Consider the following 18,314-nt stretch of genomic DNA (forward strand, 5'->3'; position numbering starts at 1 on the left):
AACAACGCCGCACACAAACTCGCACCCCCTCCCCATAAAGGAAGGGAGGTCGCTGCCAAGTACCAGAAACACGATTTATATGAGCACCTGGACAAAAGAGCTGGCATAACCAGGTCCATCTACAGATCTAGGGAACGTGCTCCTACACAGGATTATGGCCCTCAAACCGGCTATGCTGGTCGCTTACCAGTTTGGAACCAACACTGAGAAGTAGAACCGTCGAACCCACGCCACGACATAGCCAAATACAGGGGCGCTGCGCACCCCCTGTTCTTCACCGATGAGGTGTTGGATCGTGAATTTCCAGAAGGGTTTAAACCCGTAAACATCGAGGCATACGACAGAACGACAGACCCTGCGGTCTGGATAGAAGACTTTATTCTTCACATCCACATGGCTCGCGGAGATGATCTCCACGCCATCAAATACCTACCCCTCAAGTTGAAAGGACCAGCTCGGCACTGGCTGAAAAGCCTCCCCGAAAACTCCATTGGAAGCTGGGAAGAACTCGAGGACGCTTTCAGGGCCAATTTTGAAGGGACCTATGTCCGACCTCAGGATGCAGACGATCTAAGTCACATAACCCAACAACCCGGATAGTCAGCCCGTAATCTTTAGAACAGATTTCTCACCAAGAAGAATCAAATCGTCGACTGTCGGGACGCCGAAGCCTTAGCAGCTTTCAAACACAGTGACCGGGACGAATGGCTGGCCAGACACCTCGGCCAGAAAAAGCCAAGGACAATGGCAGACCTAACTACTCTCATGACCCGCTTTTGCACGGGTGAGAACAGCTGGTTGGCCCGTAGCAGCACCAGCAATCCCGGCACATCCAAAATCAGGGATGGCAATGGAAAACCATGACACAATAAAAACAAACATCGAAACAATGAAGATAGCCAAGACAAAACAACGGTAAACGCCGGATTCAGGGTCTCTAGACCTGGTCAACAGCAAAAGTCATTTAAAGGCAGCAGAGATGGTCCATCCAGCCTAGATAAAATTCTAGACAGGTCCTGCCAGATTCATGGCACCCCTGATAAACCAGCTAATCACACCAACAGAGAATGTTGGGTCTTCAAGCAGGCCGGCAAGCTCAACGCCGAACACAAAGGGAAGGGACCGCAAAGCGAAGACGAGGATGAATCTCGCCAGCCGAATACAGGGGGACATAAGAAATTTCCACCGGAGGTCAAAATAGTGAACATGATTTATGTCACTCATATCCCAAAGAGGGAGCACAAATGCGCACTCCGAGACGTATATGTTGTAGAGCCTGTTGCCCCCAAATTTAACTCATGGTCGGCCTGCCCGATCACCTTTGATCGCAGTGATCATCCGACTAGTATCCGTCACAAGGGTTCGGCTGCCTTAGTGCTCGACCCTATAATCGATGGATACCACCTCACCCGAGTCCTCATGGACAGCAGCAGTAGTCCCATTCTGATATATCAGGACACTGTCTGCAAGATGGGGATAGACCCGTCAAAGAATTAACCAAAGCAACACTACCTTTAAAGGAGTAATACCAGGCGTAGAAGCCCGCTGCACGGGCTCTCTAGCATTGGACGTTGTGTTCGGTTCTCCTGATTACTTTCGAAGCGAAGAACTAATCTTCGACATTGCTCCGTTCCGAAGTGGCTATCATGCACTACTCGGAAGAACGGCCTTCGCCTGTTTCAATGCAGTCTTGTATTACGCTTATCTCAAACTCAAGATGCCTGGTCCACGTGGTGTCATCACGGTCAGTGGAAACACGGAGCGTTATCTTCGTGCAGAAGAATACGTGGCGGCTCTAGCAGCCGAATCATGAAGCGGCCTTTTCAAGCCGAGCAGCTCATCGGTCTTCAAGACCGCGGATGCAACTAAACGTGTTCGATGCATACGCCCGGGCAGCAGCTCAGATAAACCTGAGCTCGTCTAGCAGCCATACCCCCATAAGATCAGCCCATAAGAAGACTTTACATGTTTCCTTGTATACATAAATATACACTCAAAATTCACGGGGTGGCGCTGGGGGCTCCCAGCACGTAAGAAATCTATAGTTCGGCTCAACCCTATTCGGACTCAGGAAGGTACATTTCATGGTTCATTAAAAACAAACCAACTTTACTAACGGCCACACCAAATTCTTCCTCCTGGTTTTTTCTTTTTTTACAGATGGCCACCATGCTCTACCCTTCAAGGATACTGCACAACAGAGACAAAGGCGCAGACGTGCAGCAGGGCCCCATTTTAAGGTTTTTTTTTAGATTAAGACCCTGCGTAAACCTTTTTATTATCTCTTGTTGTTTCATGCTTTCCTGGCACTTAAAATGACCAAGTCATAGAAGCAGCCACCAGTGTGTCTTGAGATCTATGCTCTCATCACGGGTGCTCTTTCGTCATGCCGGATTGTCGCACGTGCCTTGAATCCAGGGTTCATTACCAGGGGCTGTATTCAGCCCGGTATATGTTGTAAAGTCCGAATACCTTTGGGAGTGTTTGGTGTCACGAGTTTGGCCTTGTATGCATCAGCTCCGAATCATGTCTTTAGTAAAAAGTTGGGTTTGCTCGGCTCCCGTGTTTTGCTACCTTACGTTTCCGCTCTATCGGCTAAGGTGGTACAGAGAGAACTATTGCGATTGTGCCCTGGTTCATCCGGATGAGCACCTCAGTAGAGAAAGCCGAAAACTGACTGTCATGATAAGGCGAGAGCTGGTCAACCACTCGATAACTCAGCGGAATCTTCGTGATTCCTCCGCATTAACAAAGGACCGGTTTCCCGGTCACGTATGTAAACGCACCGTATTCGGATAAACGCGGACATACCAGGGGCTATATAGTAGCCCCACCATCAAACTCCTATGGCTAAGTGAAAGTATTAAAGCTCTATAGTACGATTGCCTAGTTCGCCGCACTACCACCTCCTTAAGGGACCAAGACGTTGGGTCAAGTGTGATTACGTGCTTTGCCGAACACCCCCGCGTTATACGCGAGGGGGCTGAAGCCGACGACTGCAAACTTTCAGGTTATATACATATATACATAAACGGTTGCACAGGAGGCACTAAAATACTTTACGGGCAAAAGTATAAACATAGCCTTTATTATCATAAGCATTGTTTTTAAAATTCGAATACATGTTACAAACATGATATTTTTCGAGCACTGAGCCTCTATTAAGCAGGCACCCTCTAAGACTTCTTCGAAATAGTGCTCTGGCAGGTCCTGACCCTCGGTTGGACCCCTTGTTGCAATATCGGTGGCCTTCATCTTTGCCCAGTACGTCTTCACACGGGCAAAGGCCATCCGAGCACCTTCTATGCACCCGACTGCTTGACAGCGTCGATATGCGTCACCGCACGAACAAGTCGTTGCACCAAACCGAAATAACTATTCGTACTTGGTTCCTCAGGCCACAGTCGGTCCATGGCAGCCTTCATGGCAAGTCCTGATACCCTGTGGAGCTGCCCATTCGGCCATCTTCTCGTTTAACAGCAGTGGATGCCTTGGCATGCTAAACTGCAACCAGAATAGTCTTTTCGCTTCATGGGCCTCTTGGTCTTGGAAAAACTGCGTCCCATCAGTAACACTCTTTGACAAATCCAAATATGGGTCCGGAGAACTCCAAATTTTGATCAAGTGGGGCATACTTCGGATCACCGAATTTAGTTCGCAACAAAAAGGGCTTCCCAGCCGCGATCTCCCCGGCTTGTCGGAGCTCCTCCTGAGCCGCTCTGACCTCAGACCGGATTTACTTTGCCACTTGTAAGGCCTTTTCAAGGTCATCCATTTTTGCTTGGTTCTCTCTCTCTCGAAGCTCATATCGGCCAACGGCATCCTTTAGCTCAAGCGCCATGTTGGCTATTCTCTCCTCACTCTGGCGATGAGCAGCCTGTTCGGCTTTTAATTCACCAGCTTCCTTCTCGGCAGCTGTGTTGCTTATCCTGGCTTGCTCCTTGGCCCAGACAAGCTTAGACCAAAGGGTCTCCACGGCGGCAGCACCATCTGCAGTTAAGCATGTTATAAATTACGGCATCATGCTCCTATTTATACTTACTGACCGCCCCAATGACATACCTTGCGCCTCATCAAGCCGCTTGTTAACAAGCATGATGTCATCATCCGCCACATCAAGCTGCCGCTTCAGTTCGGCAAACTCAGCAGCCCGGGCAGTTGCCGGGGCTGCAGCCGCCTGTCTACAAAAATTGGCAAAATCATTCCCTGAGCTTGTTTATCTTTTTTTATCCTCCGATTGCCCCGTTAGGATGGAAACCAGAGTCTCAGGAGCTACTATCTATACACGGTGCACCTTGTGTTTACAGTACAATTTAAAAAGTTACGTACCTCGAAGCCTCCTAGCAGGCTCATGCAAGCTTCATTCAGTCCACTTTTTGCGGACGAAATCCTCTTAATCACCATACCCATTAAGGTACGATGTTCCTCGAAGACAGGCGCTTGCCGCAGAAGGCCCCTTAGCATATCCGGCTGTATATCAGATAGTCCGGGGCTTTTGTTTTCGGTCTCTCTAGGAGCCGAACACCTCGAACCTCGGGCGGCCGAAGAACCGCCTTCTGGCCTTGTCCTCCTTTGCAGATTGGGAGAGATCCTCCGGGACGACACCTCGGGGTCGTCCGCCTTATGGGGAGGGGAAGTATGAGGAGGCGTTTCGCTCTCCATCATCTCCGGAAGAAGATCCCCCGAGGACGAAGATTGTTGAGGAAGGCTGTAGGCTGAACTGCAAAACATGTGTTTCAAAAATTACTCTCACAAACAGGAAAATAACAGGGCATGCTTACAAAACACCCTTGTTCACTTAAGACTCGGCTAAGGGTTGGCCCCCTTGTGGGCGCTGTGTGGCAACATTACCCCTCAAATCAGGGCTCCCAGATAGGGATTTCTTCCCTCGCTTGGAGGCCTCTGCCTTCAAGTCTTCGGGGCGGCCCTTTTCTTCTCGTGGGGGGAGGAAATATTAGATTCTCCTCCCCGTCCATCCTCCGACATGGGATTTCCAATTTCCCCGGATACGGTGCATGACGTACCTCTGGTATGGAGGCCACTTTTGACCTCCCCACTCCTCTCCTTGTCTTCTCCCGATGCCACTTGATAAGGCGCATGAGCCAGCATCCTGGTTAAAACCGGATCCGCTGAATCTTCAGGAAGAGGAGCCGAACACCTGATCCTCCCTGCCTTCTTTATCCAGCCCTGGCCGAAGATGGTTTTCCATAATAATGTTATGATAAACATAACGGCAATATGTTCGGTTGTTGAGTACTTACCGGGGTATCTGGATGGTTGCAATCGAGGCATGCGTCCTCTGTAGTGTCCGGACACTTTTTTCATGATCCGAAAAATAATTTATACATCCCTTCAAGCGTCATGCCGAAGAAGTGCTGAACGGTTCGCGGTCCTTCCGGGTTGAACTCCCACATGCGGAGAGGTCGTCGTTGGCATGGTAGGACCCGACGAACTAGCATTACTTGGATTACTTTGACAAGACTGATGTCCTTCTCGATGAGATCCTGAATGCGGCTTTGCAATGTCCGCACATCATCAAGCGGTCCCCAGTCCAGCCCCTTGTTGACCCGCGATGCAAGCTGTGGCGGAGGAACAGATCGGAAGGCGGGGGCAGCCGTCCACTTTCTTCCTCGGGGTGCTATAATATAAAACCACTCCCGTTGCCATAGGTTGGAAACTTCCGGGAAGGAACCCTTTGGCCATAAAACATTATTATAGCACCTCTGCACTCCGCGTGTCGCCCGTCGATTATCTTCGGCTTCACATTGAAGGTATTAAGCCATAGGCCGAAGTGTGGGGTGATGCGGAGGAAGGCCTCACACACGACAATGAACGACGAGATGTGGAGGAAGGAGTCCCGGGCTAGATCATGGAAATCTAGCCTGTAATAGAACATGAGCCCTCTAACAAAGGGATGAAGACCGAGGCCTCGCCCTCGGAGGAAGTGAGAGATAAAGACGACACTCTCATTGGATTTGGGAGTAGGGATAACCTGCCCGTGAGCAGGAAGCCTATGAAGGATCTCCGATGTCAAGTACCTTGCCTCCCTAAGCTTCGTGATGTCCTCCTCTGTGACAGAAGAGGCCGTCCACCGGCCTTGAAGGCTGGATCCGGACATGGTCGGAGGGCCGAAGCGCTTGGACTAAACCTTGGGTGTTGGAACTCGAGGTGGGAGAAGGGAAGGATTAAGCGTGGAAAGAAAAGGACATGTCTTGGCCTCTTTGTAAAGAGGATGAATATCAAACGTCCTCCGCGTGGCCTTTGAAACCTGCCTAATCCCAAGGAATCATACCAATGGAACGGTTGGGTTATCCACGCCCGTATTGATGAGGATCCAGTAATAAGGGGACACGACCTCTGCTTCGACAAGACGTGCCAATAAAGCCGCCTCGCGAAATGTGGAGTAGCAGGTTGGAAAAACGGTTTGAATAATGACCGGGCCATGGCGTGATGTCACGCTATGGAAAAGTTGTCAGCAGATTAGACTCGTGGAATATTGTACTCTCTATGGTGGTATGTGAAATTTGTTTTGTAGAGCCGAACACAATTCTTGTGTTCAAGATCTACTTTGGAGTATTCGGAGAAGGAACCCGCCTTGCAATGCCGAAGACAATCTGCGTGCCAGACTCATTGTCATTGAAGCCTGGTTCAGGGGCTACTGAGGGAGTCCTAGATTAAGGGGTCCTCGGACAGCCGGACTATATGTGTGTGCCGGACTGATGGGCTATGAAGATACAAGATAGAAGACTTCATCCCGTATCCGGGTGGGACTCTCCTTTGCGTGGAAGGCAAGCTTGGCGATTTGGATATGTAGATTCCCTTCTCTGTAACCGACTATGTGTAACCCTAGCCCCCTCCGGTGTCTATATAAACCGGAGGGTTTAGTCCGTAGGACAACACAACCATAATCATAGGCTAGCTTCTAGGGTTAGCCTCTACGATCTCGTGGTAGATCAACTCTTGTAATACTCACTAGATCATGATGGCGCGCGTTGCTGCGCCCGTTTATTTTTATAATATAATGGTAGGAATTCTTTTTTTGTTGGAAGGCCATTATGGCTAGCTTTATTGATCACGTTGTATGACCTATCCCCTGTGTTAATCATAGCCAAAGAGGTAGCTTGATCAGTTTACAATGCACGAGCGATAATCAAAAGAGTAGTTTAGTCTATTTGCAATGAAGTAGAGCGGCTAAAACGACTATTTTTCTTAGGTATTCAAGTTGGATCGATCTTAAGCTTCATGTTCATTGAGTTTTCAGTAAGGCCGGTTGATAGTAAAATATGTGTGCCGGGGGCCTGGAAATTACATAATATTTTTTGAATAAAGAGGGGTGGCCTGTTCGATTTCCATTAAAGAAAGCATAAAGTCTATAGCCTTCATATATACGGAAAGATTGAAGAGGTGGAGAAATATAATATACAAGAAAACAGAAGATTAATATTTTTTGCAGGTGCTTCATTAGCTGAGATCATCAATGGACTCCGAATTAGGTTGAAGAGATGTTCCTTAATTGTAAAGCTAAAAATACAACACACTAAAAGCTTCACAGACCTTTGAAAAAAGTGCAATCTGTAATTCATCATTTTGCAATAATCGGCACACAGCCAACTTATACTTAAAGATGAGAGAACATAATAAGTTATGTTCTGGCACGGGGGGAGGGGGGTCATTGCAGTGTCGAACAGCCTATTAAAGTACTGGAAAGATGATTACAGAACATGTTGAGACCAGAGAAAGCTGTTGTAGCACTGCCCTTACTCTAGAGCAACAAAATGGTGTGAAATATAAATTATCGGCAACTCTCTCGCTCTGTGTGTGTGTGTGTGTGTGTGTGTGTGTGTGTGTGTGTTGGGGGGGCAACATCGCAGTGCCAAACATGACATCCTAGGAAAGTACTTGAAAGAAGTTTATAGAACATGGTGACGCCGGAGAAAACCATTGTAGTAGTGCGCTCACTCTAAGTTCGTTTGCAAATAACAATGCCATATGTGCATGTGCATCTGCTACATAAGGAGCAACAATATAATCTTCAATACCTGCATTGCATATTGCATGTTCTATAACAATACACATAATCAAACCAAACAAATGCTCTCTGTTCTCCTAAAATTACTTTATAATGGCGGTAATCAGTTGGTAATATTTTCATAGAATTTTCATAGTAAGCTATTTTAGTGGATAAATATTGATAACTCCTTATAGTAACACGAGAATTGCCAACTGCTTCATGTTCACTGGCACACTCCAGATTTTCCTTTTGTAACCTAAATGATTGCATAATTTGGATCCAGTAACACCATGGAACAAAAATAAATGCATCAGAATAGCAATAGGTAGGTCCTGTGCACCTCAAACGATCCAGCTGTTGCTAGCATATCTAAATAACCTCAATTAGTATTAACCTGAAGATTTAATTTGAAAGCATTAGAGAGGAAGGTGTAAGTTAAAAGTTACAGGCCATGAATTTTCATATGTGAAACAATCCCCTATATCTACTGTTAATCCCAATTTTTTAAAACAATCCAAAAACAAGTATCAAACATTTGATGCACTAACAATGATAGTTTGTTTCCCCAATAGAACAATGCTAGTCTCTTGATATATACAGTAATAATTAAAAAAAAGTGGTACGTAGATAACTATAATTTTGCATGCGTCTGCTCTAGAATGTGAATCGTTGGCAGCAATCCTACCATACTCCTCGTACCATCAAGTATAACATTGAAGCAATTACAGATTTATGGGAACTCAGGAATAGCAGGATGATGCCAGTTCCTCATGGATGGATCTGCACGAGATGTAGGATGAAATAATGTTCGGATCGGACCTGCTGCGAGTTGGCGACAAGGGTGTTGGAGAAGACCCTCGTGCGAAAGCCGCCGCCGCTGCCGTGGTCGCCTCTTGTCATCTCCACCGGGCAAGTCGTCGTCGTCGCCGCTGCATCCTCATACCCACCATGGTTGCTGCCACTCCACAGGTCCATCAGGTAAGATGAGCTCGGATCCATCACAACTAATAGCATCTGCATTGAGGGAGTAGAAAAAATAGAATCAATAAAGATCAGATTCATATTTTAGGGAGAAAGAACAGGGATAGTAGGAAGAGGAAGGAGCGGAGAAGATGAAGTTGAGGCATGCCAAAGTGACGAAAGGGCATGCAATTACCCACCACGCCATTAATGTCTGGCAACATTAATTTTCTTCCTCAATCTCCGGCTACTGGACTTCAATCGATAGCGACGATTCGCTGCACCCTACGTCGCCGCGCGAGGTCACATGGTCATAGTGGGCGAGGCATGCATTGTTTAATCCTTGTGTGAAGCCATCGAGAGAAACTGGATGATACTGGCCCAGCAGGCCCAAACAATGACGGATCGCTGATTTTGTTATCGGAGCATCGACCAGTCCGTGTAGCGCTCCCAGCGGCCCTGAAGGTGCATCCAACGGCCAAGAGCGTCCAGAATAGCAGATCTGACGGCTGAAAACGATGATGGCCTGAGATGGCTGGATTAAATATCATCAAGATCAATCAAGCAGGAAGTAGGGTATCACCTCCATAGAGAGGGCTTGAACCTGGGTAAACATCGTGTCCCCCGCCTCCTGTTACCATTAGCCTTAGACACACAGTTCTGGACCCCCTACCCGAGATCCGCCGGTTTTGACACCGACACCCCCCTCTAGACATACTTTCGATCGTACACCCTCTTGGGGGTACCGTCGTCGAGCTTAGGTCGCCTTTGGTCGCGTCTCTTCATCGTCGACGGGCAAAATTGAATCCTATCTCGAAGCTCCTTTGGCTCCTGGTCCGGGAGGCGTCCTATCTTTTACACGTGACATCAATGGGACCGTTCTTGCTCCTCGTTGAGATCGCCTACTTCGTGAAGATCTACCCGAGTGAGGCAAGTCCTTCATGGGTGATGGCCATGGTGGGATAGACAAGGTTGCTTCTTCGTGGACCCTTCGTGGGTGGAGCCCTCTATGGACTCCCACAGTCGTTACCCTTCGTGGGTTGAAGTCTCCATCAACGTGGACATATGATAGCACCACCTATCGGAACCACACCAAAAATCTTCGTGTCACCATTGCGTTTGCCATCTCCAAACCCTTCCCTTTACCTTCATATGCAATGTTTTGCTTTACGCTGCTATACTCTTAGAATTGCATGTGTAGGTTGATTGCTTGACTTGTGCTAATTGCTAAAATCTGCCCACAACTAAATTGGAAAAATGGTAGATTTTTATTTGGTCAAGTAGTCTAATCACCCCCCCCCCTCTAGACATACTTTCGATCGTACACCCTCTTGGGGGAACCGTCATCGAGCTTAGGTCGCCTTTGGTCTCGTCTCTTCGTCGTCGATGGGCAAAATCGAATCTTATCTCGAAGCACCTTTGGCTCCGGTCCGGGCAGCGTCCTATCTTTTACACGTGACATCATTGGGGCCGTTCTTGGTCCTCGTTGTCGTCCGGCAGGATCGACGCTCCACAGTCCGGAGCGAGAGGGCAAATGGCGGTGACGCTGGGTCAAGGGGGCAAGGAGGAGGCAGGAGAGCGAGTCGCCGGCTCTAGGAGGAGGCTAGGACGGACGATGGAGAGATTGTGCTGGGAGAAGGGGCCGGAGGAGGAAAATGTGGTGGGGGTGTGAGACGAGAGAAATTTCTGAAGGGTTACCGATTATATGTCTCAATGGCATTTTGGTTGTAATTACAGCGAAGTTGAAGGGCAAGCTGGGCCGGAGGAGGAAAATGTGGAGGGGTGCGAGACGAGAGAAATTTCTGAAGGGATACTGATTATATGTCTCAATGGTATTTTTTATTGTAATTACAGCAAAGTTGAAGGGTGAGCTTTGCGGGAGGGGTGGGAAGCCAGTCTGGAGGGGGTTTTGCTTGTCAGAGCATTTTTTTTAAGATGGCTTCATTTAAGCTAAGCCCACATATTATGTCTTTGTTTAGGTTTGTACTTCTAGGGGCATAAAAGCTCCACAAGCCAAAGCTCAAACATGGCTCATTTGGCATCCAGTATTTTGGCAGAGCAATATGACAAGAGAATGCTAGGCTATAACCCAGTGGTAAGTACTTGTTGGTGTGCCTATTTCATTTTTCCTCGAGCGAAATATGGTATCTACCATTTTGCCTTGGTACACTCACGTCGCGTTCTTGTACGTGCTCCTGTAATGCATCTTGTATCACCTGCACTTTCTCTCGGACTGTCAATGAAGCGATACACAAAGCCTTCTGCATATTCGTAAAAAAGAAAAATCTGTTGTCTATCATCTGCCAAGCAATTAAATTTGATATACAATTACAAAACCACCTTTGAGACCATAACAAGGAGCTTCAACTTCGTTAAGAAATCATTCCATTCCACAAAGAAAAAACTTCTCTAATTGCTACTCTGGTATACCCTTTATTGTGGCACCTTTATGAACAGAGGGGACATTATTGTGTACCAAGAACATATCCCTTCAATGAGTTTTCAGGTCTTCCTACATTTCAATCAGGTAAATGCCACATGAATGATTGCATGTCGAGCAGAATTTACACCAACTGTAAGCTAACCAGGATAGTAGAAGAGGATCGGCGATTACTGCAAGGGTGCGATTCCATACTTGCTATGGGAGTTCAGTAGCAGATGGTAGACTGGGTCTTGGTATGACACTTGGAGAAGTTGAACCACAATGTAGCCACATGTTGTGATGCTAAAACAAAGAAAGAAAACGAAGAGGATAAGATTCCGTACATAAATAAATAACTGATGCTGCATACACCGCTCAACATTAACACGTATATTGCTTTACATAACTAGAGTTGGAGTACAACATAGTACTCCATCGGTTTTTATTTACTCCGCATATTAGCTTTGACTGAAGTCAAACTTTATAAAGTTTGACCAAGTTTGTAGAAAACAATATGAACATTTACAATAAAAAAATATATGCAATGATGAATCCAATGATATATATTTAGTGGTGTGTATGTTAATATATTTTCTACAAACTTGTTGAAAGTATATAAAGTTTGACTTTAGACAAACCTAATATGCGGAGTAAATAAAAACGGAGGAGTACTTGAGAAAGTAGCTCACACATATCAACCAAAAATAATCCTAGGGGGGATAGAGAGAACATTGAATAATATTCCCTATATATATATCTAGTATTAGACGCCTAGCATGAAAAACATAAAAGCTACAACTCATACTAAATTACGTCAAAAATCTGATGGTAATAATTCATTAGCATGGACAAAAGATCCATTGTTAGTTAGTACTCCCAGTTATTATCATATTTGATAGGTAATAGCCCTAGTACTAACTACACCTTATGCTGATATGTAGATACAAGTAATGCAGTAATACTGAAGTTGTACGAACCACAAGAACCCAATTGTTATGTAGTGATATGCTAAGACACTGTATATTGAAGCCCCAAAAAAGAATTATATACCTTCCGAAGCATATCAACAAGCATATCCAAATGACTGCTGAGATCCAAGTCGACTCCCTGTGAACAACCCATACCTGTTGACATGTCATCAAAGATTAACCACTTGGCCTTGTGTTGCACATCAGGGAGTAAAATACAAGAATGTGCACTCCCAACCAAGAAAGAAACTTTGTCAGCTAGAACTGCACAAGGTACTGAACAAGCCAAATATAACCACCATCATGGTAATTAAAAAAATACGAACATTGCTAATTTTCAAAGGGGAGCTAAGAAAGTTGGACGTAAACTGCAATCGGGGTGTAAGCACTGTGGGGAACTAAATATCTTAATCTTGTCCATCCTACTTTAGCAGTGTCAGATAGTAGTAGGCGCTATATTACCATTGCTGCTTACATGTTGGACCTGCTGGTAAGGTTCAAACAGGAATTTATTATGTTCCATTCTTATTTTCATTTTTGACAGAATACGGGTGTCATTTTTTGACAGGTACTCCCTCCGTAAACTAATATAAGAGTGTTTAGATCACTAAAATAGTGATCTAAACACTCTTATATTAGTTTACAGAGGGAATATATCGCAAAATGTGTAGTTTGGAAACTTCCCTTAGAAATATCATTTTGTGAATCAGGCCAAGGTATGCGTAGCTCCATGAAATAAACTCTAATTGCTTTGAACAACCACTAAGATTTGAAGAATTCTCACCGATATTGCAAAGACATTTATATAGAAGTCAATTAAGGTTGCAGCCATCCACCTGTGCACAAGAAAATTGTGAAGTTGAGATTTCCAATTGCTAATATCAGTAAAATTAGGTAATCCAACCAAACGTACCCAAAAAAAATCAGCGTTTGCATAGTGAATGAGAAAATATATCTACTTAGGAGTACCTAAATTGTTAAATCAATGGAAAATATTCACAAATGTCAGTGCCATTACAATATTTACTTGGGTCATGCCTCTAACGGTTCTCTTTCTTTTGTGGATGGACTCGTAGTCTTGTCCAAAACTATGATGAGTGCCCAGTAGTACTGTGTTACAACTTACTGAGTAACACAGCTATGTACTCATGGACGTGAGCATTAAAATTAACTCTTAGTTGCAAGTTCAGTAAAGATGGGCTTCTAGCACGATTCCTATATCTCATGCTTACTTTATGTTTTGAAACTATCTAGGGCTTTTGTCTATTCTAAAGTTCTGTAGTCTAGTATCTGATTGCTACATTTAGTCTGGACACACAATACTTCAAAAATGATAGTTCTACGAAACTGAACAATACGAATTATGAATGTATTCACTTACGGTGTCAACAAATCCTTCCTGAAAGGCAGTCCATCTGTAATGACAGTATACGTGACAAGTGCAGCCATGAGTATGCCCAGAATGCTGAAAATAGTTCTTCCGATGACGACAAAAGAACACTTCCTTTCAGGTAGATTATCTTGCCTGAAAAAAGAGATATCTAATCCATTTAAGTTTGAGATAAGCGTCAGCAGGAAATATAACAGCTAAAATTTGTTTCTTTTCATTTTATCTTGACGTGCCATAGTGCAGTCATCTTCATTCCTCCCTATTCATGTAGTGAGAAGTAGTGACCAACTGTGGCACACTAGAACTTTGCAGGCATCGTACCAACAAGGTGACTCCAGATGCCCATTTTGTTCAGATAATACAAAACTAGTCATTTAATGTCGAAAAGCTGTCTTCTTGATATAATTTATTAGTATTCCTTTATGTGCAAGGACAAGGAACTGGAAGTTCAGAATAAGTACAAGAGCTCAGAACTATTATCACATTGTACAATAATGGCATAAGAATTGACAATGCAAGCATAATAAACATAATAAATGTCGATAGTCCATGATGCAAAGGAATACCGTCAAAGCTAAAATTGACTTTTTGATAAAATGTTAACAACTGTTGATTAATGCAGTTCTTTTCATAGTTGCAGTTATTAAATCCTCTATTATGATGTCAGAAAAATAGTTGATCCAAATGAATCCGTATCATGCATATAATGGAAAAGAATTCGACTATATACAACAACAACAACAACAACAACAACAAAGCCTTTAGTCCCAAACAAGTTGGGGTAGGCTAGAGGTGAAACCCATAAGATCTCGCAACCAACTCATGGCTCTGGCACATGGATAGCAAGCTTCCACGCACCCCTGTCCATAGCTAGCTCTTTGGCACATGAATTCGACTATATACCTGAGCAACAAAAGATCAAGCGGATTTTGGGAAAGCCCTGAAGATGTTATCTCAAATAACTTGCTAACAATATAAGCACATGTAGTGGCACTGACAAAGTGAAAGAAAAAAACTGTCACGTTAATTGGAATAGAACACCTCCAGTCAAACAGAACTGTGAACAAGCCATGATAAATCAAGAGGATAATAAATTATTTGCAGAAAATAATACCTGCCGAAACAAATCAACAATACTACCCAGAAGATAGAAGTAATCCAATTTCCTTCCTTGTAGACAACCCAAGTCTGAAAGACCATTAATGAAAGAAACGGTTCAATCTCAAGTCAAAGTTGAAAACAGAGTGTTTATGCCCACATTCTGTAGACAGATAGAAAAACTAAGCCAACATTCTAGTGCTCAAGCCCTGCAGAACCAAGCATCCTTTTTGAGAAAATGCGAGGAATGTGTTTTGATGCATTGATTGGATATGTTAGTATAGCAGAACCTCAAGTTTACATATATAAAAGGTGGACTCTGGAAATTCTGCGTTTGAATCAAGCGGAATAGCTAGTTTGAAAAAAAATTACTGGCTTTGACAATTTACTACTTCGTGTGCAGGCAGGAATTGATGCAAACATGGTTATAGAAGAATGTCTCCTAGCTTCTTTTTTTTGAACAATATGTCTCCTAGCTTGGTTAGTGAGTTAGCAAGTTAGTTAGCTGGACTGCACATCTCATCTCGTAGCTGAAATTATTGTTAGCTTTATTAATTGGGCATGTTATGCATTAATTACTTAAATTGTTTGGGCACTCTTATATAGAGGCTGCCATCTATATCAACAAAAAGAAACATTAAGTTCAGGGACATCCCAATCTCTAGTCTCTTTTCTCTCCAAAGCTAGCCGTGCAAACATGTTGTCCTCTTGGTGATATATACTCCCTCCGTCCCAAAATAACTGTCTCAAGCTTAGTACAACTTTTTACTAGAGCTAGTACAAAGTTGAGACACTTATTTTGGGACGGAAGTAGTATGCCATAAGGATCTAAGGATCAATACGAATCTGTGCCATGTACAAACAGTGTATCAAGGATAACATTAATGTTTGAGCCAAAAAATTAATCATCTCTTCGTTAAATTAGTTAAGACAGAGTGATGCAGAGGGGGTACTATTTATTTTCATCTCTTAGTTGCAACCCATGTATAATCATCAATGTTTGAGCCAAAAAAAAGGCAATGCAGTTACAGATATGGCACCATTTGAGAATTTACAGAATATATTTTCATGCAGATGCAAAGGAAAACACAATGAATCGAAGCAGAGGCAAACACGATGAATCGATACAAGGAACTTGTGGAAAAATATGTCTGGCACAAAGAACCTTATCAATGACATAATATATTTTTCTGATAGTTCTTTTTATTCAAAAACCGATAGTAAAGAAAAAAAACTGGTAGCTATATGGTAGTCCACTCTTGTAAAATGTGTGTCGCCTGTTGTACTATCAAATATTCTAAACATAACAAGCTTTATGTAAATAGCATCTGAACAAACTAATTGCTTAGCAATGAGAAAATAGAAATACATAGATAGAGGAATTACCGAAATTGCTGCTATATTTACATAAAGATCAACCAGTGTTGTCACCATCCACCTGCACACAGGAAGAATTAATATTTCCAACTGAAGATCATTTGAGAACATATAAGATTGGACAATAACAATTATCCGCATACTCTGATGCAATGCATAGTTCACTGGCTAAAAAGTACTCCCTCCGTAAACTAATATAAGAGCATTTAGATTACTATTTTAGTGATCTAAACACTCTTATATTAGTTTACAGAGGGAGTATCAACTCTCTCAAGAACACACTGCCCACAGCATTACTCAACACTGTATTTGAAGAGGAGCATTTCTCAGGAGCTGCCTAAACATTATTCAACACTGTATTTATTTTAAGAGTACCATTTCTCAGGAGCTTGTGTAAGATTTACATAGGCATATAGTGACTGAATTTCATGAGGAAATTAAACCTCATAACTGAACATATAACTTCGCAAGTGCTACAAATGGTGCTAATTAATCACACCCTTTCGGAATATGGATGGTTCATAAATCATAATACTGGCAACCGCTAGTAAGGCAGGTTATGCTATACTAATCCTCAAAAGAATATCCTATTCACACCAACAACAAAAAATGTGTAGCAGCTTCCTACCGATCCACAAGGGAGCACACCAGAATGAGATGTTCTTCAAAGGTGAAAAGAAAGAACAGTTACTCACGGGGTCAGCAGCTCGGTGCGAAACGGCGAGCCGTCGGTGATGCAGGTGTACACCAGGGTACCCACCATGAGGCAGCCAAGCGCGGCGAACACCGCCTTGTACACGACTAGGGTACCTGCCGCCGCCATGGTCGCGCGCTAGGAGCTTACTGCGAGACGAAGAGGGCACGGAGTTTGGTGGTAGAGTTGTGGCGAAGACAAGCAAGTAGGAGGAGGAATTGCCAATCGTCCAGGCGGGTACTGTGGACGGGATGCTGACACGTCGGTGAGGCGGAAGCGGTGGCGGAGGTGGGGCCACGTAGGGCGCACACGCCGCCGCCGTTTGCGACTTGGTGAGGCGAGGGGGTTGCGTTTGGAGACTGGCTCGTGAAGAGAGACGTCCCGTGAAGAGGAGGCCACCGGATTCCAGCGCTGGTCGGCGAAGGAATTGAGACGTGCACACATACTAGAGCTAGGGCTCCGCCGCCTCCTCGTCCTCCAAAAAAGAAAGTTAGAGTTCGTGCCTCTCGCCAGTGCCGGCGCAGGTCCGTCTCGTCTCCGGTGGTCCTAGGGCCATGAAGGCGTAGTGGATCCTGGCAAGGGCCGGCGGGAGGGCTTCCTTTTTAGTCGTTTTTTTAATTTTGTTAGGGTTTGTGTCCTACTCAGAAAGACGAAACGGCGGCGGCTCCCTGTAGATGAAATAAAGGTCTCTCCGTCTAGCCCCCGTTCCGACGGTGCGTCTAGTATCATTGGTGGGCGTGTGGAGGTGTGTCTCCGGCAGATCTATCTTTGGTGGATTTGCACGGATCTCGTCGTTGTTTGTCTACGTTCGTGTGTCTTCGGTTTGGATCCTTCCGATCTACGTTATTTTCATCGGCGGCGGTTGCTGTTCTGGGGTGCTGGTCCTATGGGGCCTTAGCACGACGACTTTCCGACGGTCTACTACAACAAGTTGTGCCCGGCTCCGGCGATGGAGTGGCGATAACGACGACGCGCCTTCGGCTCGCTTCGGTGCTTGTAGTCGTCGCTAGATGGTCTACGAATCTAGATGTAATTTTTATTTCTGGTATTCGTTATAAATAGATTGAAAGTTTTTCTTAATAAAAAGAGACGTGCATGCCCATTGTACGGCGAATCCTTTTTCTTTTTCGAGAAAACTCTACGGCGAATCATGTGCCGCTCTCTGCGACTGCGATCACAATTATGGAGGAAAATCACAGGGTATGCACCCGCCTCAATTAGCTACTCTGGTTTTTTCGGTTCTAATGTCAAGACTCACAAGCTCGTGAAGCACGCTTTATCCTTATCAGACTGGCCGGCATGTCTAGCTTGGTCGGCCGAAAGGACTTTTTTTCGTCCATGTAAACATTGTGAAGAGTTAATAAAAAAAACTTCGGAGTTTGTCTAAAGAAAAA

The 18,314-nt window shown here is 44.6% G+C and overlaps 1 protein-coding gene across 4 annotated transcripts; it reads right to left on the bottom strand.

Annotated features, from left to right (window-relative positions):
* Positions 1–11,219: 11,219 nt before the first annotated feature.
* LOC119337732 lies at positions 11,220–17,255 on the bottom strand. 4 transcript variants are annotated; one of them, XM_037609896.1, is made up of 9 exons: positions 16,922–17,250; positions 16,236–16,287; positions 14,866–14,939; positions 14,655–14,744; positions 13,743–13,886; positions 13,146–13,197; positions 12,444–12,517; positions 11,607–11,696; positions 11,220–11,483 (listed from the first exon to the last, which is right to left on the bottom strand). In XM_037609896.1, exons 1-9 carry the CDS (start codon positions 17,047–17,049, stop codon positions 11,474–11,476), a joined length of 714 nt encoding a protein of 237 aa, XP_037465793.1. In that variant the 5' UTR covers positions 17,050–17,250; the 3' UTR covers positions 11,220–11,473. The 4 variants fall into 4 exon arrangements, with proteins under 4 accessions (XP_037465793.1, XP_037465791.1, XP_037465794.1 ...); XM_037609894.1 differs by having other exon boundaries at positions 11,586–11,696; positions 16,922–17,249; XM_037609897.1 differs by lacking the exon at positions 14,655–14,744 and having other exon boundaries at positions 11,586–11,696; positions 16,922–17,255.
* Positions 17,256–18,314: the final 1,059 nt, after the last annotated feature.

The sequence above is a fragment of the Triticum dicoccoides genome, chromosome 7B (genome assembly GCF_002162155.2).
Source record: "Triticum dicoccoides isolate Atlit2015 ecotype Zavitan chromosome 7B, WEW_v2.0, whole genome shotgun sequence".
Classification (NCBI taxonomy): Eukaryota; Viridiplantae; Streptophyta; class Magnoliopsida; order Poales; family Poaceae; genus Triticum; species Triticum dicoccoides.

What these genes read in the sequence shown, in the direction of transcription:
- LOC119337732 (XM_037609894.1), bottom strand. Translation starts at nt 17,049, where the DNA reads ATGGCGGCGGCAGGTACCCTAGTCGTGTACAAGGCGGTGTTCGCCGCG. An exon ending in TAAATATAGCAGCAATTTCG is followed by an intron (nt 14,940 to 16,235) that starts GTAATTCCTCTA and finishes ATGGTCTTTCAG; the next exon opens with ACTTGGGTTGTCTACAAGGA. An exon ending in TAAATGTCTTTGCAATATCG is followed by an intron (nt 12,518 to 13,145) that starts GTGAGAATTCTT and finishes ACATGTCAACAG; the next exon opens with GTATGGGTTGTTCACAGGGA.